This window comes from Gorilla gorilla, chromosome 8, assembly GCF_029281585.2.
Source record: "Gorilla gorilla gorilla isolate KB3781 chromosome 8, NHGRI_mGorGor1-v2.1_pri, whole genome shotgun sequence".
NCBI classification, from domain to species: Eukaryota; Metazoa; Chordata; class Mammalia; order Primates; family Hominidae; genus Gorilla; species Gorilla gorilla.
The window spans coordinates 45,467,146-45,493,256 of record NC_073232.2 but is presented as its reverse complement, the minus strand read 5'-3'; the positions used below and the strand labels follow the sequence as shown (position 1 = coordinate 45,493,256).

The following is a 26,111-nucleotide window of genomic DNA, read 5'->3' as shown; positions in this document are numbered from 1 at the left end:
CTATTGTTTCTCTATACTTTGTCTCTGTGTCTTATTTCTCTTTCTCAGTCTTTCATCCCACCCGACTTGAAATACCCACAGGTGTGGAGGGGCAGGCCACCCCTTCACAGGAGGTTGAGGCTGAGACTGCAGTGAGCCATGATCAGACCACTGCACTCTAGCCAAGGCAATAGAGCAAGACCTTGTCTCCAAAAAAAAAAAAAAGCTCCTGGAGAAGTCTACTGTGCAACCAGAGTTGAAAACAGCTGCTGTAGGTGGAGGTAAAAACCTCCCCCTGCAGCATGGTTCAAAGATGATTGCTCAACTGCAAGCTCTTTGAGGGCAGATGCCTTGACTTTTCATCTCAGTATTCCTAGGGTGTGATTAGATAAATGCATGAATGACCAGAGGGGAAGTTACTCAAAATACTTTCTGAGCCTTAGTTTCCTCATCTGTAAAATGAAGCCCAAAGTATGACCTACTCTGTTGGGTAGTTGTGAAGATTAAGTGAGATGACACTGACCACACTTCTTGAGACATTTCAAATGCTTAATAGTGAGGAAAAAGGAGGGGCTCCTATTCCCCAGAATGGCTTCTGTCATCTACTGATGCCAGAAAATAGAAACCTGAAGAATGTCCAGTCAATCTTACTTGTTTAATGGAGGGGAAAGCTTGCCCAGTGGGGGTCTTATGGTCACATGGCTGTTTGGAGTCAGAGCCTGCACTGGAACATAGGTCTAGAGCTGACCCTCAGTCAAGTGTCCTTTCCACTTCACTACACTGTGTCCTGCCCTCCTGCCAACCCAGTTTTTGGCCTGATAGCCTGACCTTTTACCTCTCCCACAGCCTGACTCAGGCCTTGTTATCTCAACCTATATGACTTTGACCTACTGGCTTCATACTTCACATACTCAAGAAAGCTCCAGAGAATAGTGGCTTATGTCAGCACTTTGGGAGGCTGAGGAGGGTGGATCACTTGAGGCCAGGAGTTCGAGACCAGCGTGGCCAACATGGTGAAACCCTTCTCTACTAAAAAGACAAAAATTAGCCATGCATGGTGGTGCGCACCTGTAATCCCAGCTACTCCGGGGACTGAGGCACGAGAATGACTTGAACCCGGGAGGCAGAGGTTGCAGTCAGCCAAGATCGCCATGGCCCTCCAGCCTGGGTGACAGAGCAAGACTCTGTCTCCCCCCTCAAAAAAGAAAGAAAGAAAAAGAAATCTCCAGAGAATAAATAATTCTTAAAGCCTGTAGTACTGGCTATGAATGCAATAGCAGTAAATGGGTGGAGGAGAATCTTGGGGTAATCTGGGCAGGCTTCCTGGATGAGGTGGGACTTGAAGAATACTGCAAAAACCACTGGGAGAAGTTGTACACTCTCATTTCCTTCAACAATGATAACAAAACAAAGGTCGATGAAGGGAAGGGACTTCTCCTGATCACCCAGCTAGTTAGTGGCCTTGTGGAGAGTAGAACCCACTTCATTACTCCAGCTGCCTACTTCACTGAGTTACAAAAAACTGGGCTTGAGGTGGAGAGAGGATGTGAACACTAGATTCCACAAAGGGCAGGGCTAAGATATGCCTGTGCTGGGGAGAGAACAAGGAGGAGGGGATGGGTGTGCAGAAGAAACAACATACTATTAGCAACTGATATTTGGACTCTATGCCAAGAACTGTGCATAAGCTTTTACAAGCAGGAGCTCACTGAAGCCTCCCAACCATCCTGTAGGGTAGCTACCATTTTACAGATGAGACTACAAGGGCTCAGAGTAGTTAGGTGGCCACCCAACATGACACACCAAGGCAGGAGTGAGCAAATCTCCAGCTGATCTGTCTGCCCACCTTTCCCTGGGGTGAAACACCCAGAGGGTGCCCTTCCACTGCTAACAATCCTGTGGGGGAGGAGCACTCATGTAGTGCAATATGGAGGCCTCCTGGGTTCAGTGCTTTAATGATTGTAAGCCTCCTTCTCCCTGGCTCTGCTCCATACCTTTGGCCACATGATAGATTTATACTTACCAGGAAATCTGATGGAATATGAGGCTGAGAGACCAGAAGGGGTGAACGTGGGGATTGAGTACAGCCTGGGCTGCCGGAAACCAGCAAGGAGCCAGTGGGGACAGAATAAGGAGCAGGGAGAAACACTTCCTCCCCAGCCATACCGTGACCCACCCATAAGCTGGCCCCCTTAGCTCTGGCTCACCTGGCTCAGACTTAGAGGTGGCAGGATTCCTGCTGCTCAGGAAATGAGGACTGCTCTTGAGCTCCTCACAGGCCCCAGGAATCCCAACAAAAGCCAACCAAGGCTACCTTCAGGCCTTCCAGAAGGGGGTGGTAGTGTCCTCATCAGGTTCCCCAAGTTTAGGGAGAGGGCAGCTGGGCCCACAGCCCTTCTCCTTGTGGCTCAGGATTTAGCCCCACTTACCATGATGCAGCCCCAGCCTTCCAGCCAACCCAGCATTAGAGGCAGTGGCTCCTCTTAATGCCAGGCCCTAGTTGGCTCAGGCATAATCCAGCCAGGAAACCTCTCACCTTTCCACAGCAATGGCCACCAGCGTGAAAACGGAAGCTGACACAGACATGCCCTGCACCAAGCCGCTCATCTTGCATGTGGCATTGTCGAAGGGCCACCCTGGAATGACAGAGGCCCCCACAGAGTGAGAGATGCCCACACATCAAGAGCCAGAGACTGCAAGCCCTCCAAGCCAGGTCCCCTCTGAGCTTGGATCTTTCCCCTATGACCTGCTAGGGGTTATCTGGTCTCTGCTTGCAGACTTTCAGAAATGAGGAACCAACCAGCCCATAAAACCATGGACAGTTCTCACTAGAGTCATTTATACAGTGCATTGGTTCTAGGACCCCCAAGTATTCCAAAATCCACACATAATCAAGTCCTGCAGTCAGCCTTGCAGAACGTGTGTATAGAAAAAGGCAGCCCTCTGTATATACATGGTGATATGGTTTGGCTGTATCCCCACCCAAATCTCATCTTGAATTGTAGCTCCCATAATCCCCACGAGTCATGGGAAGGACCCATGGGAGGTAACTGAATCGTGGGAGTGGTTTCCTCCATGCTATTCTTGTGATGGTGAGTAAGTTCTCATCACGAGATCTGATGGTTTTATATGGGGCTTCTCCCTTCACTCCGTTCTCATTCTTCTCTCTCCTGCTGACTTGTGAAGAAGGATGTGCTTCCCCTTCCACCATGATTGTAAGTTTCCTGAGGCCTTCCCATCCCTGCAGAACTGTGAGTCAAACCTCTTTCCTCTATAAATTACCCAGTCTCAAGTATGTCCTTATAGTAGCATGAGAATGGCCTAATATACACGGGTTTTGCTGTATTTTTAATCTGCATTTAGTTGAAAAAAACCCTCATATAAATGGACCCATGCAGTTCAAACCCATGTTGTTCAAGGGTCAACAGTATTAGTGAGATTTTCTTTATGTTGACCAGTGATTTCTTTCCATGAGCTTTAGACTGTCCAGCCCTGCCTGGCTCTCTGCTCCCATAGCCCTGTCTCGAGTTTTAGGCCAGTGGTTCTTGACACTGGCTGCTCACGAGAATCATCTGGAGAGCTTTGCAAAGAACAAATGCTCAGACCCATGCCAGGCCAGTTACTATCAGAATCTCTAGTGACAGGACCCAGACATCAGTTGTTTTGTTTTGTTTTGTTTGAGATAGGGTCTCGCTCTGTCACCGAGGCTGGAGTACAATGGTGTGATCATGGTTCACTGCAGCCTCAACTTCCTGGCTCAAACCATTCTCCTGCCTCAGCCTCCTGAGTAGCTGGAACCACAGGCATGTGGTTTGCAAAAAGCAAAGTATAAAGACTATCTGTACTATATTACCCTTCATGTAAGAAAAAAGAGATTAAGAAAATATGTGGTTATTTTCTCATTGTACCGAAGAAATACAGAAAAGAGAAATCAGAATAATGAGATTAGCTATCCATACAGAGAGAAGATAAGAACTTGGGTAGAAATAATGGATGAATGGGATAGGTGAGATAATGAGAGTGATGCCTCTCTGAGTATATCTTTGTATGGTTCTGACTTTTTAGAATCATGGCAATGAATCACTTACTCAAAATAAATAATTAACATCTATCAGGATGTGGTTGGGGAGGGGGGACCCAGAGTAAAATACAAACATTAAGAAATAAGTCTAATTATATTACAAATGAATAATATTGTATTTAAATTGAATAATATTTACATTGAAGGGGTGAAGAAGGAACACACAAACTGGAGTAACTTTGCAAAACAGTATTTTGACTGTATACTATAAAAGCAAAAAGAACTGTATACAAATTCTATACTGTCATTACTAAATTTGTATATTCTTGACAAAACTGAATAAACTGGATCTAATTATGGGAAAAATATCAGGCAAACCCAAATCACAGAATTATGTTAGCAATAATGAAGCTACCTTATGTGTACACTAAGATTGAACAAATAAGTAAATATGTTATAGATAAATACAGCTAGATTTCTCACTGTCTGAAAATGAAGTTACCATTAAGGAAGAGGGTCAAGTTAAAATGAATCTGTGACAGTGGGTTAGAATCAGAGGTATCAGTCTGAACTCATGTTAGTACACATACAGATGGACAGATATAGAAATAAAGATATGTGTGTTAAATATTTCTGTTAGTATACGTATATTTCCTAGCTCTGTCCCTTGAGAGCACCTAGAAGCAATGACACCCCAATACCCATGAGCACACCTAGAACCCAGATCTTGGCTTCTAAATACTATTCTCAGCCAGGCGTAGTAATCCCAGCACTTTGGGAGGAAGAAGCAGGAGGATCGCTTGAGCCCGGGAATTCAAGACCAGCCTGGGTAATATAGTGAGACTCTGACTCTACAAACACAAAAATTAAAAATAAAATTAGCCATACATGGTGGCGCATTTCTGTAGTCCCAGCTACTGGGGAGGCTGAGGTGGGAAGATCTCTTGAAGCCAGGAGTTTGAGGTCACAGTGAGCTATGATCTCACCACCGCACTCCAGCCTTGGTGACAGAGCAAGACCGTGTCTTTTTAAAAAGCAACAACAACAACAAAAAAACCCCTGTGGAACTATATACTTAAAAAGGCAGATTTTAATGTATGTTAAATTATATCTTAACAAAAATATTTAAATGTAAAACATGCATACATTCACAGCATATTTTCTTTTTTCGCCCAGGCTGGAGTGCAGTGGAGTGATCTCGCTCATTGCAAGCTCTGCCTCCTGGGTTCACGCCATTCTCCTGCCTCACCCTCCCGAGTAGCTGGGACTACAGGCACCCACCACCACGCCCGGCTAATTTTTTGTATTTTTTAGTAGAGACGGGGTTTCACCATTTTAGCCGGGATGGTCTCGATCTCCTGACCTTGTCATCCACCCGCCTTGGCCTCCCAAAGTGCTGGGATTACAGGTGTGAGCCACCGCGCCCGACCATTCACAGCACATTTTCTAAGAATGCATACAAAAGACAGAAATATAACAGAATGGCTGCCTATGGGTCAGAGAAGAGATGTAGAGTGGAATAGGTATATAGAAGGAAACAAAGAAACAAAAGAAGAGCTTTGTAACAGAGTGAAATCACATAGTGCCATGAACTGTAAACTGAATGAATGATTCAACCTTCTGTATGTGAGTTAAAAAAAAACAAAACCAACACAAAACAAAACAAAAAGAAAGAAAGGAAGAAAAAGCTGGGCATGGTGCCTCACTCCTGTAATCCCAGCACTTTGGGAGGCTGAGGCGGGCAGATGGCTTGAACCCAGGAGTTTGAGACAAGCCTGGGTAACATGACAAAACTCCATCTCTACAAAAAATAGAAAAATTAGCCAGTGGTTGTGGCACATGCCTGTAGTCCCAGGACCTGGGCCCAGGGAGGTCAAGACTGCAGTAAGCCATGATCGTGCACTGCACTCCAGCCTGGATGACAGAGTGAGACTGTCTCAAAAAAAAGAGGCCAGTGCGGTGGTTCATGCCTGTAATCCCAGCACTTTGGGAGGCCGAGGCAGGCAGGTCACTTGAGATCAAGAGTTCAAAACCAGACTGGCTAACATGGTGAAACCCATCTCTACTAAAAATATAAAAATTAGCTGGGTGTGGTGGCAGGAGCCTGTAATCCTAGTCACTCGGGAGGCTGAGGCAGGAGTATCACTTCAACCTGGGAGGCGGAGGTTGCAGTGAGCCGAGATCACAGCACTGCATTCCAGCCTGGGTGACAGAGTGAGACTCCAAAAAAAAAAAAAAAAGAAAGAAAGAAAGAAAAAATAGTGAAGCTGTGTGAAGTTTTGTTTAATTGCAGAAGATTCTATTAGAAACAACATAAATACAAATCAAAATAAATTGTAGTACATCCATACAATCGAATTCTAAGCAGTTGGTGAAAATAGTGAGAAACTTTTATTTATTAATATGGGATAACAACATGTAAGTTTATTTTAATGAATCTTTTTTACAGCATACATGGTATATTTTTAAGTGGGGTGTGGTAGGAAGTAAAAGTACGGGACTGACTGTTTGGAACCTTAGCATGTCCTTAATTTGCTTGCACTCGCATAAAATATTGTTTGAGAGAGACACAAGAAACTGGCAACACTGGTTGCCTCCCAGGAGGGAGAGGAGCTGGGAGGCCAGAGGACAGGGGCAGAAGGGAGATTTTTCACTGGAGAACTTTGGTAGCTTTTGACTATTGAACCATCTGAATGTTTTATGTATTCAAATAATATTTTAAATATGAGTGTATGAAAAAGACTGAGAGACACCACCTTAACCAGCTAGTGACCTCATTATATCACCGTTGACTGGTATGCATGTATTTATGTGTATGCGTGTGTGCATCTCTGCACATGTGTGCCTGAGTACACATGTGTATGTGTCTATGTGTTGGAAAGGAGAGGAATGCAGTTTATGTTCAGCATCGGCAAAGGAAGCTGGGACTCAGCAGTGGGTAATGGTTCCACCAGACAGAGCCGGTACTGTGGAGGGGAGCTGACTCTGCACTGGCTCCACATCCTGGGTCCTAGAACCTACAGAAACGTGGGCTGTGGCTCCCTCTGCCCCGAGTCAGTGAAGTCACTCTGAATGGGGCTGTCCAGGCTCTGGATCCTGAGGACCAGTGAGCTGCTGGGAGCTCTGAGCTCAGAATCTGCAGGCTCAGACCTCTAGGGGTCTCCATATCTCTGAAAACCAGTCCCTCACCTGGAGTCTCAGGTTGGTGAAAACTTGATTCTAAAAGAAAGACCAGTCGCATGAGAGAGTAGAGAGTAGATGGCGCTGTTCTGACATCTGCAGGATGCACAGGCAGGACTTTAGAGGTCAAGTGGTCCACTGAGTGGCCGGCCAGTCCCTGCTTAGACACTCCAAGGGACAGAGAGCTCATTACTTACAGGCAGGACTCTCTTCTGTGCCCTGCTCAATTTCCAGCTCAAATGAGTGGAGTTTTCATTCCCGATTCAGAGGAAACCTGCCTCTCTTCCACTTCTCCCCACTGGCTCTAATTCTGCCCATGGGAGCTCCGTGAGAGAGTGGGACTGAATGGTATAATACAATAATTATAAGTATGGGTGTTAGAATGTTGACCTCGACACCTATTAGCTGTGTAACTACAGACCAGTTTCTTAAACACTCTGAGCATGTTTCCTCTTCCATAAAATGGAGAGAACCATAAACTCTACTTCACTGGATTGTTGTGAGGATGAATTAAGATAATGCATGAAAAGTAACATCATGCCAGGCACAAAGAAAACAGGGAATTCATTAAATCTCTTATTTCTAGTCTAACTCTTCAGCCCCAAAACTGTCTTGAGAGTTCCAGACCATGGCATGGCCAAGAGGCCAGCCCAGCAATGATATCTGTCTTCCAAGCTTTGATTTCCGGCCTTATCTGAGAAGTTGAAGTGGGGGTAGGGGACACTCCTGTTGCCAACTGCCTGCACTCACCAGTGATGAGGTTGTCCACAAGGGTGGTGGGCATGCAGAAGATGCCCACCAGCAGGTCACTGACGGCCAGGTTGAGGATGAACATGTTGGTGACGGTACGCATGTGCCGGTTCTTGAGCACGATGAAACAAACCAAGGTGTTGCCCACCATGCAGAGCAGGAAGATGAGCGCATAGGCCACAATGAACATGGCCGCCACAGGGGAGGTGTGCTGATAGTAGGAGGAGAAGGTGAGGTTTGCAGCCGGGGTGGCCTCAGTGTTAGTCCCATTCTGACTTAGGGGCCAACTGCTGTTGGGAGGCTGGGAGGGCTCCCCTAGGACCAAAGGAATATATGGGTCAGGACCTTAGGCAAGGAAGAGATTACCGATTTCTCACCCCTAATGAGACCCTCCATGTGCCAAACCTTAACCGTGCCCTGGTCCCCCAAGCATGTCCCCAGCTCCAGTTGCAACTCGATGCACTGATCCAACACTTTCAGCCTACAACCACTCAAACCCTGGTCTTGTACTTCATGCCCTGTCTTGCCCATAACTCATTCTCCAATGTTGGTTATTCTTTATTAACTCCCCCACCCCATTTAGGTTCCAACTTTCTTGGCCCTGCTGTGTGCCCCAGAGGCTAACCTCTAAGTTCTGCATTGCCCTGGTTCCCTTGTCTTCCGGCTTCTAGCTGGGTTCAGCCAATGCCAGGCTCTGAAGGAGATGGGAGGGCAGGAGCAGAGAGAGAGAGGTCAGGGTATTTGCCTTCTGATTCCCTTCCTGCCTGGCCCAATTCTTCCAGCAGCTGTTTTTCCCTACGGCCACAGCCTGCTCCTATTTGGTGAGTCCCCTTTCATGGCTCTAGCCCTCGCCTGACTACAGTAACACTCTTCCCTCTCCTTGCACTCAATGGTAACAGCTTCCTGGGATTGTGAGTCCCTGGGTGCTTCATCATTTCTGGCTGGTTCTCTTACCCCTCCCTTCTTCCACTAAACTCTATTCAGTTAAACCCTTTCTGAGTGCACCATTTGTTTTCTGCTGGGACCCAATTATTATACCCTCAAACTTTTTGATGTCGTTCCCCTTCATCTCCTCCATGGAACTTTAGTTGAGAAAGGCAAGAAGGCAGTAGAGAAAGGGAGAATGAAGGGGGACTGTGAACCAGGGCTAAGGAGCAGAGGCACATCACATTCAGTAGAACATCCAAAGCAGAGGCTCCTGTTCAACCTTTGCCTCCTCCCATCCCGTGATCAGCTGTTCTGCCTGCATAGCATTTAACAAAACACTTCCACATCTATTATTTTATTTAGCTCTCTGAGCCATCCCATGATGTAAGTCATTAGGTTTTAGCCTCATTTGTTTTCTTTTGTATTTTTTTTAAACCCTCATTGAATTACCCTAAGGTGTTAGCTTCATTTGAAATGGAGGTCAGAGAGGTTCCATGACTTGCTCAAGGTCCCACAATGATGCTGCAGCACAGCTGGCCCTGCTCTGTGTGTCTGTGAATTAGGACCAGGCTTTGGTGTGTGTTTCCCCAGGCTTGCTTCGAAGGGAAGGCTCAGTGTCCAGCTCTTCTGGGAAGTCATTAGTTGGGGTGACTCATGATATTGTGTCATAAACTCTCCTCCTGAGGCCTGTTCCAGGGGATGAAGAGTCCCTGTGGAATCTTTCTGTTACACCCAGAACTCAGCCACGGGCCTGGAGGCTCAATGGAGGCTGGGGGCCTGGAGGTTAGAGACCCTCAGAGGAGCAGGGCCAGCGAGCTGGCATCATCAGGGCTGCAGGGATCAGCAGGGGGCACTGCGGTGAGTGTTGGGATGGGGCAGAGGGACTGCGGCGGGAGGCGGACAAGCTGCAAACTTCCTGTGCCCGACGAGAGATGATACTCCCAGGTTTAGGCCTTCCAAGGACTTCCAACTGTACTCAAACATCTTTATTTTAATATGGCAAATGTCACACATGTAGAAGAGAGAATATTGTAATAAACATATACAAGAGTATAAAGTTTAATGAGCTGTTATTAGAGGGAATCATATAAAGAACCGCCATGTATACATCATCTGCTTTCAACAGTTATCAACTCGAGGCCTGGAGTTGTTTCATCCATATCCCCACTTCTCTTCGGGTTATTTTGAAGTAAATACCAGACATTGCTTCCTTTCATCCATAAATGTTTCAGTTTGTACCTTTAAAAAATAAGGACTCAAAAAAACAACATGAAAAAATGTAGTTTCCATCATTATCAAACCTAACAAAATTAACAATTATGTCATTATATCATTAAATAGCCAGCATCCAGCAAAATTTCCTGATTGTTTCATAATTTTTAAAATAGTTGGTTTGTTTGAGTGTGGATCTGAGTAAGATTTCTGTTTCTATTACCTATTATTATGTTGTGAACCACCCCAAAATTTAATGGTACAGCACTGTGGCTTGGCAATCTGAGTAGTTCTTCTCCTGGTCTCTCTTGGGACTCTCATGCAGCTGCTGTAGTTATCTGCTGGCTCAGCTGGGGCTGGGAGGTCCAAGGTATCCCTCACATGGCTGGTGATTAGTGCTGGCCATTGGCTGGGATGTCTCAGTTCTCCACTTAGCCTCTCATCCTCCAGGAAGCTAGTGTGGGCTTCTTCAGAGAACAGTGGTCTCAGGGTTCCAAGAGAGCAAGAAAAGAAGCTACAAGCTTCTTAAGTCCAAGACTCTGGAATTTTCACATCACGTCTGTCACATTTTATTGGCCAAAGTAAGTCACAAGGGATGCCCAGGTTCAAGTCAGTGGATAAATAGTTTCTCCTCTTGATAGGAAGAAAAGCAATGTAGCATTGCAGAAGAGGTGTGGACATGGAAGTGTGATTCATTAAGGTCCATTATGATAAAGTCTACCACCATCCCCATATTGCATTTGGTTGACGTGATGCTGAAGTCTCTTTTAGTTCACAGGTCCCCAGTCTGTCTCTTTTCCCTTCTGCAGTATGTTTGTCATATGGACTGAGTGGTTGGTCTGTAGCACTTCTGCAGACTGGATTTTTCTGATTGCTCCCTCATGATGTCATTTTACATGTTCTGCTCTCTGTCCCCTGTATTACCTGTACTTGGTAGTCAGATCTAGAGTCTTGATTAGATTTTGTCCAGTGGCCTTTCTCTTTGTGGTGCTGGCTCAATCAGGGGGCTCAGGTGATGTACCTCTGCCTCCTGGGCTCAAGCAATCCTCCTGCCTCGGCCTCCTGAGTAGCTGGGACTACAGCCGTGCACCACCAAGCTGGGTTAATTTAAGGTTATTTTGTAGAGATGAGGTCTCACTATGTTGCCCAGGCTGGTCTTGAACTCTTAAGCTCGAGCAATCCTCCTGTCTTGGCCTCCCAAAGTGCTGAGATTACAGGCATGAGCCACTGTGCCATCAGCTTTTAACATAATATTTTCAGCAGACACTAAGGATTACTGCCTAGACTCCCCACTGCATTTTTTTTTTTTTGAGACAGAGTCTTGATCTGTTGCCCAGACTGGAGTGCAATGGCTTCGATCTTGGCTCACTGCAACCTCTGCCTCCTGGGTTCAAGTGATTATCCTGCCGTAGCCTCCTGAGTAGCTGGGATTACAGGTGCATGCCACCACACCCAGCTAATTTTGTATTTTTAATAGAGACAGTGTTTCACCATGTTGGCCAGGCTAGTCTCAAACTCCTGACCACAGGTGATCCACCTGCCTCAGCCTCCCAACCCTCACTGCATTTTAAATACAATCCACGCTCCTTACCAAGGCCTCCAAAACACTTCATGGTCTGATCCCTGTTGACAACTCTCTGATCTCACCCAGTGCCACTCTCCCCTTTGCCCATTATGCTCTGGTCACTTTGCCATCTGCTTAGCTCCTCACGCACTCCTGCTTCTTCCAACCCCAGGACCTTTGCTCGTCCCTTCCTTTAGCTCCCAGCATAAATGTTGTCTTCCCATAGCATCTGGTTTATGTTCATCAATCTGTCAATAGTTCGTGTGTTTCTAGGTTGATTGTCTTTTTCCCCATGCTTGACAGCACCTGCAAAGCAAGGATCTTCCCTGCCTTGTTGGTGGCAGTGTCCTCAGCATCTTGTCAGTGCCTGCCCAAAGTAAATGGTTCAATAAACAGCTAATAATTATGGAATAAATAAACATCTGTAGGAAGGAAAAAAGAAAGGAAGGTGGATCCTTATATCAGATGAGAGGGTCCTGCTGCAGGCAGGCAGTGCTGATGTTGGAAGGCCTTCTCCAGGCCCCTCCAGAAAGAACCCCCATGAGAGGCATCACTCATCCCAGCACCTGTTGGGAGACTTGCTTACCCCTGCCGAACCTCAAAATTAGCTCTGAATCATCTCCCATGACTGGGGGGATCTGTGGGTATGGATGGGCAGAGGAAACTGCCAGAACCTTTCAGGCTAGACTCCAGTCCATTTCCCCCACTATCCTTCACTTGGCCCTCAAGTAAGCTCATCTTCCGAAGTCTGTCCTGAGAAGTATCTGGGAGTGACCCTGCCCATTGCTAGAGCCTCAGCCAAGCCTGGGCATCATTTCTAGACAGGGCCCAGATTCCAGCACTGCACATGAATCCTTTCTGGAGGAGGAAAAACTCCTTCCCATTCCTGGCAATTCCACTGGACTAGAGGCAGGCAGGCCTCCCACCCCATCTGGGCTGCATGCTAGCAGCCAGAGACCTCACTGACACCTTGGATTTGTCCTTCTTGGGATCTGCCAGGTGCCCTTGTAATTACAGCCTGTGAAATTTTCATCCTTGAACCCAGTGAAGCCATTCCTCTACTGGAGGAGCTTCCCCATCTCAGGGTGTAATAATGGTTGTCTCCGGGGTACCCAAGAGAGATCAGGGTGTGTGGTTCTCAAAGAGGAGTCCCGACCAGCAGTGTCAGCATCACCTGGAACTCATTGGAAACAGAAATTCTTGGGCCACAACCCTGGCCTTGGGAATCAGAAACCCTTGGGACTGGGGCCCAGCTATCTCTGTTTTACATTTTGAAGCATCCTTCAGATGATTCCAATGCACACTGTGGTCTGAGAACCACAGAATTAAAAGCCTTGAACCAAAGACACCTCGAGTGGATACACAGAGTCTGGGAAGTCCCAGCCCTTCTTCCTGCCTCCTTACCTCTGTGCAAACTCAGCATTCTCATATTTAAAATAGAAACAGAGGCCAGGCGCCATGGCTCACCCCTGTAATCACAGTACTTTGGGAGGCCAAGGTGGGAGGATCACTTGAGCTCAGGGGTTTGAGACCAGCCTGAGCAACAGAGTGAAACCCTGTTGCTACAAAAAATTAAAAAATTAGCCAGATGTGGTGGTGCATGCCTGTAGTCCCAGCTACTCTGGAGGTTGAGGTGGGAGGATCGCTTGAGCCTGAGAAGTCAAGGCTGCAGTGAGCTATGATTACACCACTGCACTCTAGCCTGGCTGACAGATCAAGACTCTTTCTCAAATAAAAAATAATAAAAAAAATAGAAAATAAAACAGAAAAACAGACATTTTCTGGGTGTGACCTAGGGTAGGTCATGTCATCTCCCTGGAAGCCAGACTCCTTATTGGTAAAATGGAGATAAATGAACACCTGCCAAAGAAGGGCTGTGCTGAGGCTTCGATGAGACAACGTGTGAGAACTGAGAGCACATCATACACATGGCACTCGGTTTGAGGCAGCAGCAGCGGGGCTGATAGTTCTAAGCCACACAATGGATGTGAGCATAATTTTTTATAATACAAACTGAAAGAAGTGCGAATAAGAAAAAAATCCCTGGCCGGGCACGGTGGCTCACACCTGTAATCCCAGCACTTTGGGAGGCCAAGGCAAGCAGATCACCTGAGGTCAGGAGTTCAAGACCAGCCTGATCAACATGATGAAACCCCATCTATACTAAAAGTACAAAAATTAGCCAGGCGTGGTGGTGGGCCCCTGTAGTCCCAACTACTCAGGAGGCTGAGGCAGAAGAGTCGCTTGAACCCAGGAGGTGGAGGTTGCAATGGGCTGAGATCGTGCCACCGCATGCCAGCCTGGGCAACAGAGCGAGACTCTGCCTCAAAAAAGAGAAAGAAAGAAAGAGAGAGAAAGGGAGAGAGAGAGAGAAAGAAAGAAAGAAGGGAGGGAGGGAGAGAGGAAAGAAAGAAAGAAAGAAAGAAAGAAAGAAAGAAAGAAAGAAAGAAAGAAAGAAAGAAAGAAAAGAAAGAAAGAAAGAAAGAGAAAGAAAGAAAATAATAGGAAGAAAACAATCCCTAAATGAATGAGCTTAACCCAGAATCAGTCTGGGTGTTTCCCTGAGTTCACAGGCCTCCCACTGATGGCTTCATCCTTGTTACCATTTGCTTGCTGATCCTGGGAACACGTGGGTGCCCCACCTCTTCCTGAGAGGCTGCCAGTGAACCCAGGCCTGGATGCAGAGGCGCTGGACCCGCTGAAGAACACAACACAGGGCTGCCGAGTACATGCAGCACGAACAGGACTGATGGCTGTTAACTACACGAAACAAAAAGTTCAAGTTCATTTGTAATCTAAGCAATGCAATTTTGCTTTGATTGTTGGGTTAACCTTTTCATCAAACAGATTTTTGCTTGGATTGTTCGGTTAAACTTTTCGTCAAACAGATCGGCAATGACTGAAGTATTCAATAAGGGCCAGAGCATGGATGTGCCCTGTAGGGAGGGGTGCAGGGTGAGGGGACAACAAATCAGCTCTTTGCAGTCGAGGCACATCTGTCCAGACCCCTAGAGAGGGACCCGCCCCCAGATCCAGCCATTCCAGTTCTCACGGTTTACCCTAAGGAACAGAGTGAGGTCTCAGGATGAGAGGGAAAGTATTGACCATGGCACATGGTAATGGTTACAAAATAGCATGTACATGCATTATAAGTCTGTACTCTGTATAAAAAGTGTACGTTTATGTGAACTGTAGGTGAACAGAAAAAATAACAATGTTTGTCCACAAGGGGTGGTGTTTCCTCAAGTGATTTTTATTTTCAGTTTTTCTAGCTTGCATTTAACCTTTCTAATCAGAAGGAAACTGATATGTGTGATAAAATACTGATGATGTCACTGGTTCTTGGCCCTGACTCATATCAAAATCACCTGGCTTTTAACAATACAGATCCTGCCCCTTCCAACTGGATCAGAATCTCTACAGGGTGGTAGGGAGGGATGGGATGATGGGCAGGGGATTGGGTTGTTCAGGCACTGGTATTTTTCAAAAAACTCCCCTGGTGATTTCCATGTGTAGCCGGATTTGAGAACCACTGAACCATACAGCCCCTGCCCTCCCGCCACTCATAGTCAAGTTTAGTGTGGCTTAACATTTTGGGGGTCATCAAATTCTTTAAGACTCTGATGCATTTTGATTCCTTCACAGATGCTTTCCTAGGGCTTCCTTTTGTTATGCCAATCAATGGTTCCTGTCTGGAGGAATTTATGGTCTCCAAAAGCATTGGATCCTCTCCCAAAAAGAGCCCTGGATTTTGGCACACACTTTCAAGGGAGTGTTGGGCATCAGGGTTTGGGCTCACCCTGCATCCATGACCCCTTCTTTCTCGAGTACTGATTTTTCCCCTGGGGAGTCAGCCTCCTCCTCACATGGAGCTTTTGAGGGACCGTCCATCAGGAGTCTGCACCAACCGCTGGCCAGAGGATGCCAATCAGACCTCTTCTGCTTTGGATTTGCCTCTGAGTCTTCATAACACAGCTTTTCCTTCCATTGGATGACCTCCCCACACCCTTCCAATGGATTCCCAGTGTTGGTTAGGTCGGCCAGCACTCGTTTCTGTTGCTTGTAACCCTAGTGTCTTGGTGAATGCAAGGGGATTCAAGTTAGTCATCCATGGACCTCCTGGGAGTCTGCAGAGTCCAGGTTCAGAATCCCAGGGTCAGAGAAAGTGTTAGAGACGGGCAGGAGTAGCACCATAGACCCCCAAGTTTCCTGTTCCCTAGATTAGATGTTTGTGCCCACCTCCCTCCCCAACACCATCCCACACGCTGTCTCTTAACAGGCCATGTAATCTTCCACGGAGACTGTGCTAATGCAGAGAGGAAAGGACACTGGCCTGGGAATCAGAAAGCGTGGCCTTGAGAGCTGGCCCCATGGTGGTCACTGACTGCATATAACAGAGGTTGGGGGCTGGGCACAGTGGCTCATACCTATAATCCCAGCACTTTGGGAGATGGAAGGAGGCAGATCACAAGGTCAGGAGTTCGAGACCAGCCTGGCCAACATGGTGAAACCCTGTCTCTACTAAAAATACAAAAAATTAGCCGGGCATGGTGGCACATGCCTGTAATCCCAGCCACTTGGGAGGCTGAGGCAGGAGAATTGCTTGAAACCGGGAGGTGGAGGTTGCAATAAGCTGAGATCACACCACAGCACTCCAGCCTGGGCAACAGAGCGAGACTCCATCTTGAAAATAAAAAAGAGAGAGAGAGAGAGGTTGGGGGCTGGGAAACTTGGTTTAGAGGAGAAGCTTGGGAACTTATCTTAGAGCTGCTTTTGTACAATTTTTAAAGGGAGGTATAGTTAGTTTGGGATGGCTGGGAGACTGATGATAGTAGACCCTAAGCCCCCATGCCACCTCTTGGTATTCCTAAGAGAACTGGGGAGATCTACTTCATCCCTGTGTTCTCCTTGGCTTTCTAATGTGGATGACCTGGGCTTCCTGCCTCTCCCAACCTCATGGAGTCGTTAATACATTCAGAGAGACAGCAGAGTAAATTACAAAGGGTCTTGCAGAACTTCAGACTGCTTATTGACTGCATTAGCTATCTGCCAGGCAGCTGTGGGGAACCAGGAGGTCGCAGTGTGGTTTCAGTTCATTTGGGTTTGTTCCCAGGGAAGCAAGCTTTGGCAAAAGCTTTCTTAGTACTGCTTAGGAAAGTAAAAAGTGGATGTGGCAGAGGATCTAGGAGGAAGGAGGCCTCTTGAGAACTACAACCTCCTACTGTTCCTCTTGCAGGCTGAACCAAAGCCCCTCCATCCCAGGCACCCACCACAGCAACATGGATTTTGCAAGCCTGACCTCTTTTTGGTGAATGAGAGCAGGTTGCCCTTCCAAGAATCATTTGGATTGGCAAAGGCCAAAGAATTTGAGGGCTGAGTTGCTAATACAGCCATCAGGAGCCCCCAAACGAGCCCCTCTTTATACTTCTCTTCTACTCTGAGGCCTTTTTATTTCTCCTTACTTCCTGCAGGAGGTCTCTGGTTTTACCCATCAAAAATTGTATTCAGAAAAGGTTCTGATACAAATCATTTACCTCATAGTGAAAACTGAACTGCCTTTATCGCATACTGAGCCTGTACTCTCAGTCTATTTAAAAGAATTCCAGGCCTTAGAGAGTGGATGTGGAAGAGGCTTAAGGTGGGAGAGGAGGGGAAAGTAAAGGGGAGGCAGGGATTTCCCTCTCTCTTTCTCTTGGAAAGGCTAAACATATGCCCTGGAGCACCTTTCCGGGTTCAATGGCTGGCTGCTTCCTCAAGGTCTGCAGGTTCAGTTTACCTGTAGTGCTGGCCACATTTCACGTCCTGCTTCAGCTAAGTGTATAGATTTTTTTTTCTTTTAGTTAAACTAGAAATGTCTTAGGGGTAGAAGCCATGCCTTGTTCAGCTTGAAATGCTCCTCATTATCTGGCACAGGGCCTAGAACATAAATATGATTAATGTATGGTGATAAGTTAGGTACTAAAGGCTATGAATTCTCCTAGACACACTGCTTTAGCTGTATCCCATAGGCACTATTAGATAGTATTTCCATTATTTTTGAAATTTGTTTTGTACAACATCAAGCTATCTCTGACAAGGAAAGGAGAATTATCTTCATTTCACAGGAAAATCAAAACTCAAAGACAAAAAGAGACTTGCTCTAAGAATACAGCATGCAGTAGTGGTAGACCTCCAGGTTTCGCTAGGCTCTGGGATTCAGGGTGCATCAAATAAGCCAGGACACCTGTTCTGAGTTTGAGCTCCTGCTTAGGCTCTGCCATCTCCATCCATTTTCTCATCCTCTTTGGGTATCATCAGGTCACATATAAAGACCTCTAGGGTCCATTAGCAGCAATTAGGGATCCTTGATTTGGAAGGAACTTTGCCTTCCTGAGGCTTCTGCTACAAAGCTGACACTTTATGAACAGTGCATGTATCACCTAAAACCTTGCCTAAAACCAGGCATACAGTGGTCAGAGGCAGAACCAGGGTCACTCTGTGCTCAACTGAGAAATAATAGAAGAGGACACCTAACCTCTTTGAGATCCATTACCTCCTAACGAGGCATCACTGCTTGGAGTCCTAGGTTACTTAACGTTCTCTCTCTCCCCATCCCTAGCAGAATCTTCTTTTAGGAAATATTCTGATAAACTTGGTCACATGGATGAGGAAATGACTCATAACAAAGCGTTGTGTCTCTTTTAGGCTTTTGCATTTCAAAAGGAGTCAGACATTAAATTAGAAAAAGGAAAGCTCTAATAATGCAATTTCAGTTATTAACGAGAGAGCTACAAAAAGCTTTTGAGCATGAGAGACCGAATTTAATTCTTTATGTTTGTATCTTTTTTTTTTTTTTTTTTGGAGATGAAGTCTCACTCTGTCGCCCAAGCTGGAGTGCAGTGGCGCGATCTGGGTTCACTGCAACCTCCACCTCCCGGGTTCAAGCAATGCTGCTTCCTCAGCCTCTGAGTAGCCGGGATTACAGGCGCCTGCCACCACGCCCAGCTAATTTTTGTATTTTTAGTAGAGACGGGGTTTCACCATGTTGGCCAGGCTGGTCTCAAACTCCTGACCTCAAGTGATCCGCCTGACTCAGCCTCCCAAAGTGCTGGGATTGTAGACTAATTCTTTATGTTTGTGTCTTAAGGGGATCTGACAGAAGTTAGCTGTGTTGTCAGTTCCACTCACTGTTGCTTCAGTTTCTTCATTTGTGAACTCAGAGTTGAGCAGCCGCTTACATAGACCGCCTGGCTCTAACAGCCCAAAGTTTTTACAGCAGAATGGGCCACTCAATGATTGTAGTAGAAATACTTATTGTAAGTATATCTCCTCAACTCATTGCTGGAAGCAGGACAGATTGTCATCAGACAGATCATGGTCCCAATGAGAACCAGGCCTACACCCATCTGGCCTCTGCCTCCCCAGCAGCAGCTGAGACCCTTCCCATTCTTCCCTCCCAGTAAGACAGGAAGGCATGGAAGTTCTTCAGGACAAAGCTGGAAAGCTAGACTTCATGGAGGCTGCAACCCCACAGTGTCCCCAGAATCTAGACCATTTGTGCAGACCTGCTGCAGTTCAAACCAGGGCAATCTGTGCCTCCTGGGCCTCAGTTTTATCATCTATGAAATGGGGGTCTTGTTGTCTCCCTGCTCAATTCCCAGGCTGGTGGGCAGCCCCAGGATGATGATATGCTTTGTGGAAAAGGACAGGGCACAGAGACTCTGGCAGGAGCATTTCCAAGGAGCATATGGAGAAGCAGCATCCATCTGAACCTCTAAGATCTACTGTGTCCTGTGCTGGAGGGACACCAGCTGGCATGCTCCTGTCCCCTCTTCTCTCCAGTGACCCCCTTCCGTACATGGCCACTTCCCCATAGCTGTGCCCACTTCCAGCCAGTGCGGGTATATATCCTCCCAGCCTTTGGGCCTCTCTCAGCCACAGAGCTTCTGGAATGGGTAGGCAGCTGTGGAGGCCCCTGGGGGCTCCCAGAAAGGCTGAGGTTGGGCTGGGGTGGGGCTGGGGTCAGGCTGGGGAGCAGATCTGATTTGCTGCCCTTCTGCTGACTTGTCCCACAGCATAACATCACAGTTAAGGCCCAGAGGGGAAGGCAAATGAGGGTTACTGCCCGGCTGACCATAGCAACTCTGCAGGGGGCTTGGCAGACTGCAGTGTCTGTCTCTAGATGTTGGGGGAAGTCTTCTGGGCCCTCAGAGAACCCTCCAGGCCATTGTTTTCATCCAGCCACCCAATAATTATCTTTTCTGTCCCCTAGTCAGTCATGAGACCTGTCAGCCTCCACTTGCTCAAGCTGGATGGGGGAACTGGTGAGGAGACAGATGCTGGGCCAGCCCTGAGTGATAGAAAGTTCTTCCTGAGGTTGAGTTGAATTGTCTTACTGCAACCTTCCCTCACCAGTCCCAATTCTGCTCCCAGGAGCCAGAAAAAGAGTGAGCCCCTGTCCCCAGAATCATCCCCCTCTCCCCACGTCCCAGGGTATCCAGCAAGAGGGACTCCAGACCTATCTCATAGTCAGCCTGTTTTGGGACCTCCCCTACCCACCCCCCACCCTGCCCCATAACTTTCCTGAATAATAAAAGCCAGATCTCCCCCATCTTGAATGTATGCCATTAATTTTTTGAGACCTAAATTCAGGACTTTACATTTCACTTACATGTACCTTTCATTTTCTTGGTTTTATTCCAGCATTTTGGTATGTTGAGATAACCTTAAATCTTGACTTTATTGCCTTGTGGGTGTTACAGCTCCTAGCCGCAGATTTGATAAGCATGCCTTTTATTTTCCCCCTAAATTATTAATTAATGTCATATCAGGGTTGGAGTTCTAGGGACCCCTAGGCTGCTATCAAACCTTTTATAAAGCCCCCACTGTTGGTCCTCCAGTATCCCTCCTACGTCTCTCAATCAGTTCACGAGTTTTTTCTGAGAGATCTTGGCAGTGTCCTGATGAACTTTCGTATTCATCATTTTTCCTCTCAGAAACCCATTCTGGAAGAGGAAATCTGTAGGTTTAGCTTGATTTGTTCTTTTGTTTGTTTTGGAAATATTATTTAGTAAAACGTGCACACTGTGAATAGCTATGTAAAATTAACAGCTGGATAGAGTTACAAAAACATTTACCAGCCAGTTGTGTCTTATGAACAGTTGCTCCAAATGGTATTGACATGATTTTTATATTTTTTTAGATTTAAAATAAGTTTTAAGTTTTTTATTGCAAATTGACAATTTATAATTATATAAATTTTTGGGATAAAAAGCGATGGTATAATTTATGAATACAAGGTGGAGTAATTAAATCAAGCCAGTTAACATATCCATCAAATACTTAACATTTTTTGTGGTGAAAACATCTGAAATTTAGTTTTTGTTTTTGCTTTTTTTAAGTAAGATTCCATCTTTTTTTGTATGTGTGACCGAGTCTCGCTCTGTCACCCATGCTGGAGTGCAGAGATCTTGGCTCACTGCAACCTCCGCCTCCCAGGTTCAAACAATTCTCATGTTTCAGCCTCCCAAGTAGCTGGGATTACAGATGTGTACCACCACACCCGGCTAATTTTTGTATTTTCAGTAGGAATGGGGTTTCACCACGTTGGCTAGGCTGGTCCCAAACTCCTGACCTCAGGTGATCCGCCTGCCTCAGCCTCCCAAAGTGCTGGAATTAGAGGCGTGAGCCACTGCACCCAAACTCAATCTTTATTTATTTATTTATTTATTTTTAAGATGGAGTCTTGCTCTGTCGCCCAGGCCAGAGTGCAGTGGCACAATCTCAGCTCACTGCAACCTCCACCCCCTGGGCTTAAGCAATTCTCTTGCCTCAGCCTTCCGAGTAGCTGGGATTACAAGTGTGTGCCACCACACTCAGCTAATATTTGTATTTTTTAATAGAGATGGGGTTTCACCATGTTGGCCAGGCTGGTCTCGAACTCATGACCTCAAATGATCTTCCTGCTTTGGCCTCCCAAAGTGCTCTGATTACAGGCATGAGCCACTGCACATGGCCCTCTTGGCAATTTTGAAATGTACAATACTCTATTATTAACTCTATGCACCATGCTGTGCAATAGAATTCAAAAAAAGAAAACCATTTCTTCTGTCTAACTGAAATTTTGTACTCTTTGACTACCATCACTCCATTCTCCCCCACCACAGAGCCACTCTACTCTCTGGTTCTATGAGTTCTATAGTTTTAGATTCAATATATAAGTGAGAACATGTGGTATTTGTCTTTCTGTGCTTGACTTATTTTACGTAGTATAATGTTCTCCAATATTGTCCATGTTGTTTTAAATGACACAATTCTGTCTTATTAAAGGCGGAATAGTATTCCATTGTGTTTACATACCCCATGTTCCTCATCCATTCATCAGTTTAGATACACTTAGTTGATTCCATAGCCTGGCTATTGTGGATAGCGCTGCAATAAACATGGTGGTGCAAACATCTCTTCAAGTAACTAATTTCAGATTTGGGGGTAAGTACCCAGAAATGAGCTTGCTGGATCATATGGTAATTCCGTTTTTAGCTTTTTGAGGAACCTCCATACTATTCTCCATAATGACTGTGCACATTTATTACATTCCCACCAACACCACACAAGGGTTCTCTTTTCTCCACATCTCCAACAACACTTACTTATTTTTCGTCTTTTTGGTAAAAGCCATCCTGACAGGTATGAGATGATGTCTCATTGCAGTTTTAACTTGCATTTTCCTAATCATCAGTGATATTGGGCATTTTTTCATATACCTGTTAGCCATTTGTATGTCTTCTTTCGAGAAATGTCTATTCAGATTTCTTACCATGTTTTAATTGGGTTTTTTGTTTTCTTGCTGTTGAGTTGTTTGAGCTCCTGGATTTGTTCTTAGTGAGTACTAACATAGGCTCCTAATGAACAATACATTATTTTCTTTCTTTTTGAAAATGCTTTTTTGTTTTGTTGTGCTTATTATAAAAGAATTCTAGGCTGGGCGTAGTGGCTCACACCTGTAATCCCAGCACTTTGAAGGGCCGAGGCGGGCAGATCACGAGGTCAGGAGTTCAAGACCAGCCTGGCCAACATAGTGAAACCCTGTCTCTACTAAAAACACAAAAATTAGCCAGGCGTGGTGGCACATGCCTGTAATCCCAGCTACTCAGGAGGTTGAGGCAAGAAAATTGCCTGAACCTGGGAGACAGAGGTTTCAGTGAGCCGAGATCACGCCACTGCACTCCAGCCTGGGCGACAGGGCGAGACTCCGTCTCAAACAACAACAACAACAACAACAACAAAGAATTCTGAGCACTGCAAAAGAGAGAGTAAACATGATAGAACCCTCACATCCAGAGATAACCCCTGTGTTTGTGATGCTCTCTGCCTGCCACATCCCATTGGCCCAAAGATTTCAGCTGGGGTGAATGGTTCCTCAAGTTTTTAGCACCCCACCAGGTCTGCACCTGGGAGTCCCTCTGCTCTGCTTTCTCTGAAGTCACAAAAAGGGACAACCCAAAACTGCAGGAGTGGGGCAATACCAGACCAGTGGGGAGGTGAAGCAGCCAACGCCACCTCTTAGGTGGGGTAAACCTCGGGTTCACTCTGCACTTTTCTCAGAGTGTCCCCAGCAGGATAGAACCCCCCAGTTGCCCACAGCTAAAACCAGCTCATTAAGGCACCCATTTCTTGCCTTTTCTCCCTTCTTCATCTCACTCTCCTCATTCCCTCACTTCTACTTCCCGGCATCATCTCCCAAATAAACTCCCTATATCCAAGCTCTTGTCTTAGGGTCTGCTTTCAGAAGCAGGAGAATCAAACAAAGATGTTAGTGACTACCTCTTTGCGTATACACTTGTATATGTATATTTCCAATAATAAACCTATGTAATTTTGCATAAAGGGGATCACACTACACATGCATTCAAAAACCTGTTTTTTTTTCTAATTACAGTGAGTAGTGAACATATTTCCATGTCAATAAAGAAAATCCTAAGCACAGTTTTTAATGTCTGCATAGTATGCCATTGCAGATGTGTCTCATTTTTTATTTAATTTACATAATTTATGGCTATCTGGGTGGTTTCCAATTTTGCACTGTGATGAACATGCTCAGGCACACATCTTTGCAAGTGTGCAGCTCAGAATTTGAAAAAATTCTGAGCTGAGCGAGTGCGTTGTTGTCTCCTAAGTGTACACTGTGTTTGGTCATTTCTTCTGGAATTTTAATAGAGGTCAAAACTAATCTTAGCAGTGTAGAGGCTTTTTAGATAAAAAATTTATATTTCCCTTTTTTGAAAATCAGGACTTTTGCCCATCTTCAGTTTTCTGGCACTTCCTTCATTCTCTGTAGTTTCCTCAAAAGCAATGATTATATCTGTAAATACCTCTGGGTCGCTGGGATGTCATATGTCTGGGCTTCAATGAGTGAGCTCATTGTAGGTAACTTGATGTCTTCTTCCTATCGCTTGACTATCTTGGGTCTCAATTTCCTCCTTATCCTCTTTATTCCACAATTTGAAGTAAAATTGCCTGTATCTTGCTCTGCCTGCCCTCGAGCCTAAGCCAGAGCAGATTCCTTCTTGTTATTCTTAGACTTTGAAAGCTTTTTGCTCTTGTCTTTGCCAATTTACCCCGACTTCTGTTCACTGGAGCTTCAGGGCTTTGCTAACGCCATTCTTACAGATCTGCCAATCTTCCAGATTCCTCTTGGGTTATTGATTCCTTCTTGCCTCTTTTGTGTGTGTGCTTTTCATACCCTGGCTCATTGGAAAACTACAAGTGCAGCCTCACAAGATTTTCTATAAAACTTGATTTTATTTTTTAACAGCAGTGCTTGCAATTACTAATTGGAATTTTGGGGTTTTATTACCTCTTGCCACAGCTGTCTCATACCGGCGTGTTGTACAACACATCTTATTTTATCCTCACAGACACTCTCTGAAGCCAGCTGAATGTTAAGTTCCCCCATTCGATAGATGGGTGACCAGTGGCACAGAAAGGTTTAGGCACTATCTCAAAGACACCCAGCAAGACAGTGGACGAGCCCTTGGTTTTCCAGTTTCTTAGCCTAAATATGGTTCCCCTTGTCCACAATGGCTGAGAGAGAGTTCTGGTAAAGTGGGAGCAAGCAGCCTTATGCCTTGGTCCGCTATCCCTTAAAATCCTGAAGGTAAGGTCCATAGTTCACTCTCCTTTCCTTAGGGAGAGAAATTCTCTCTACATGGAGGATATCACCTCTAGAATCCCATCTCCCCAACAACCCCACCCCTTCAAGCAGACAAAGTCGGTGACAATTCTTCTGAAGCTAATAGCCAAGCTGTCCTCACCTGGTCTCAAATGATTCTCTGCTCAGACAGCAGGGATTGTGTGCGTGCACACACACAACAGGGACTCTCTCTTTCTGTGTGTGTGTGTGTGTGTGTCTTGTACATGCACACACATATGTACAACACAAATACAGAGGCACCCCAGGTCTTTCTCTCTCTCTCTCACTCTCTCTCTCTCTCTCTCACACACACACAAGCACAATATGAATACAGAGGCACCCCCAAGTGTTTCTCTGCCTGTCTCTGTCTCCCTCTCTCAGTGTCTGTCTCTATGTCTCTGTCTCTGTCTCTGTCTCTCTCTCTCTCTTTCACACACACAGGCACAACATGAATACAGAGCACCCCCAGGTCTTTCTCTCCATCTGTCTCTTTCTGTCTGTTTTTCTGTCTCACATACACACGCACACACACACACACCATGAACACATGGGCACCCCAGGTCTCTCTCCCTCTCTCAGTGTCTCTGTCTCTGTCACACACAGAGTGTCACATCGTCTGGCTCTGGACAGCCGTGGGTGATCAGCTGCCCGGCCCCTCTCCTCTCCCTTCGCCCCATGCCCCGGAGTCGGTACCCGGCCCCACGGCTGGCCCCCAGCCCCAGGACCACTCACCTTCCATGCTGCCCCCAGTTGCGGGCTCCGGCGGTCTCCGATGGCGGGAGGCAGCGGGCCCCTTCGGGCCAGCGGGCAGAGGAACGGTCTCCGGGCACTTGGTTGCGGGCTGCGCCCCTGCCTCCGCGCTCCGCAGGTCCGGTCGGTCCGGGCAGAGGTGAGCAGGGGGCGTGCGCTCCCAGGCCCCAGGCCCTGGCCGGTTTCCCTCCCCTCGGGCTGACTGGCTCCCGCGCAGCGCTGCTGCCCGCCGGGCTCAGCCGCCCGTCGCCCCTCGCCTCCCGACCAGGGGAAGGAGGGGGCTCGTGAGGCGCAGTCGTCATGGCACCCGCGCACCTGTGCCCGCCGAGCGAGGGCGCCCCGGGCCCGCCTCCCGCATGGCGCTCTCTCCAGAGAGCCCGAGCGCCCCTCCGAAGTAGGGGACACACCCCTCCTCCCACTGCAGCCCCGGCAGCGGCGTCCCGTAATTCCCCACCTCTCTCCCGTGCCTCATATGCCAGCCTCTGTCCCCACTCCTCATCCTTGCCCACCCTAGCCTGGGGTCCAGCACTCTGGGCCTTCCTGAGAAGGGGATGAGA

The 26,111-nt window shown here is 46.7% G+C and overlaps 1 protein-coding gene across 1 annotated transcript in view; it reads right to left on the bottom strand.

Moving 5' to 3' along the window:
- Nucleotides 1–25,871, bottom strand: part of NPFFR1 (neuropeptide FF receptor 1) — a 35,616-nt gene extending 9,745 nt beyond the window's left edge. The window contains exons 1-3 of the mRNA XM_031015455.3: nt 25,537–25,871; nt 7,931–8,245; nt 2,516–2,615 (exon numbers count right to left, since the gene is read on the bottom strand). Of these exons, the coding sequence (XP_030871315.2) occupies nt 2,516–2,615; nt 7,931–8,245; nt 25,537–25,543 (422 nt within the window). The 5' untranslated portion in view covers nt 25,544–25,871. The remainder of the gene's footprint in view (nt 1–2,515; nt 2,616–7,930; nt 8,246–25,536) is intronic.
- Nucleotides 25,872–26,111: the final 240 nt, after the last annotated feature.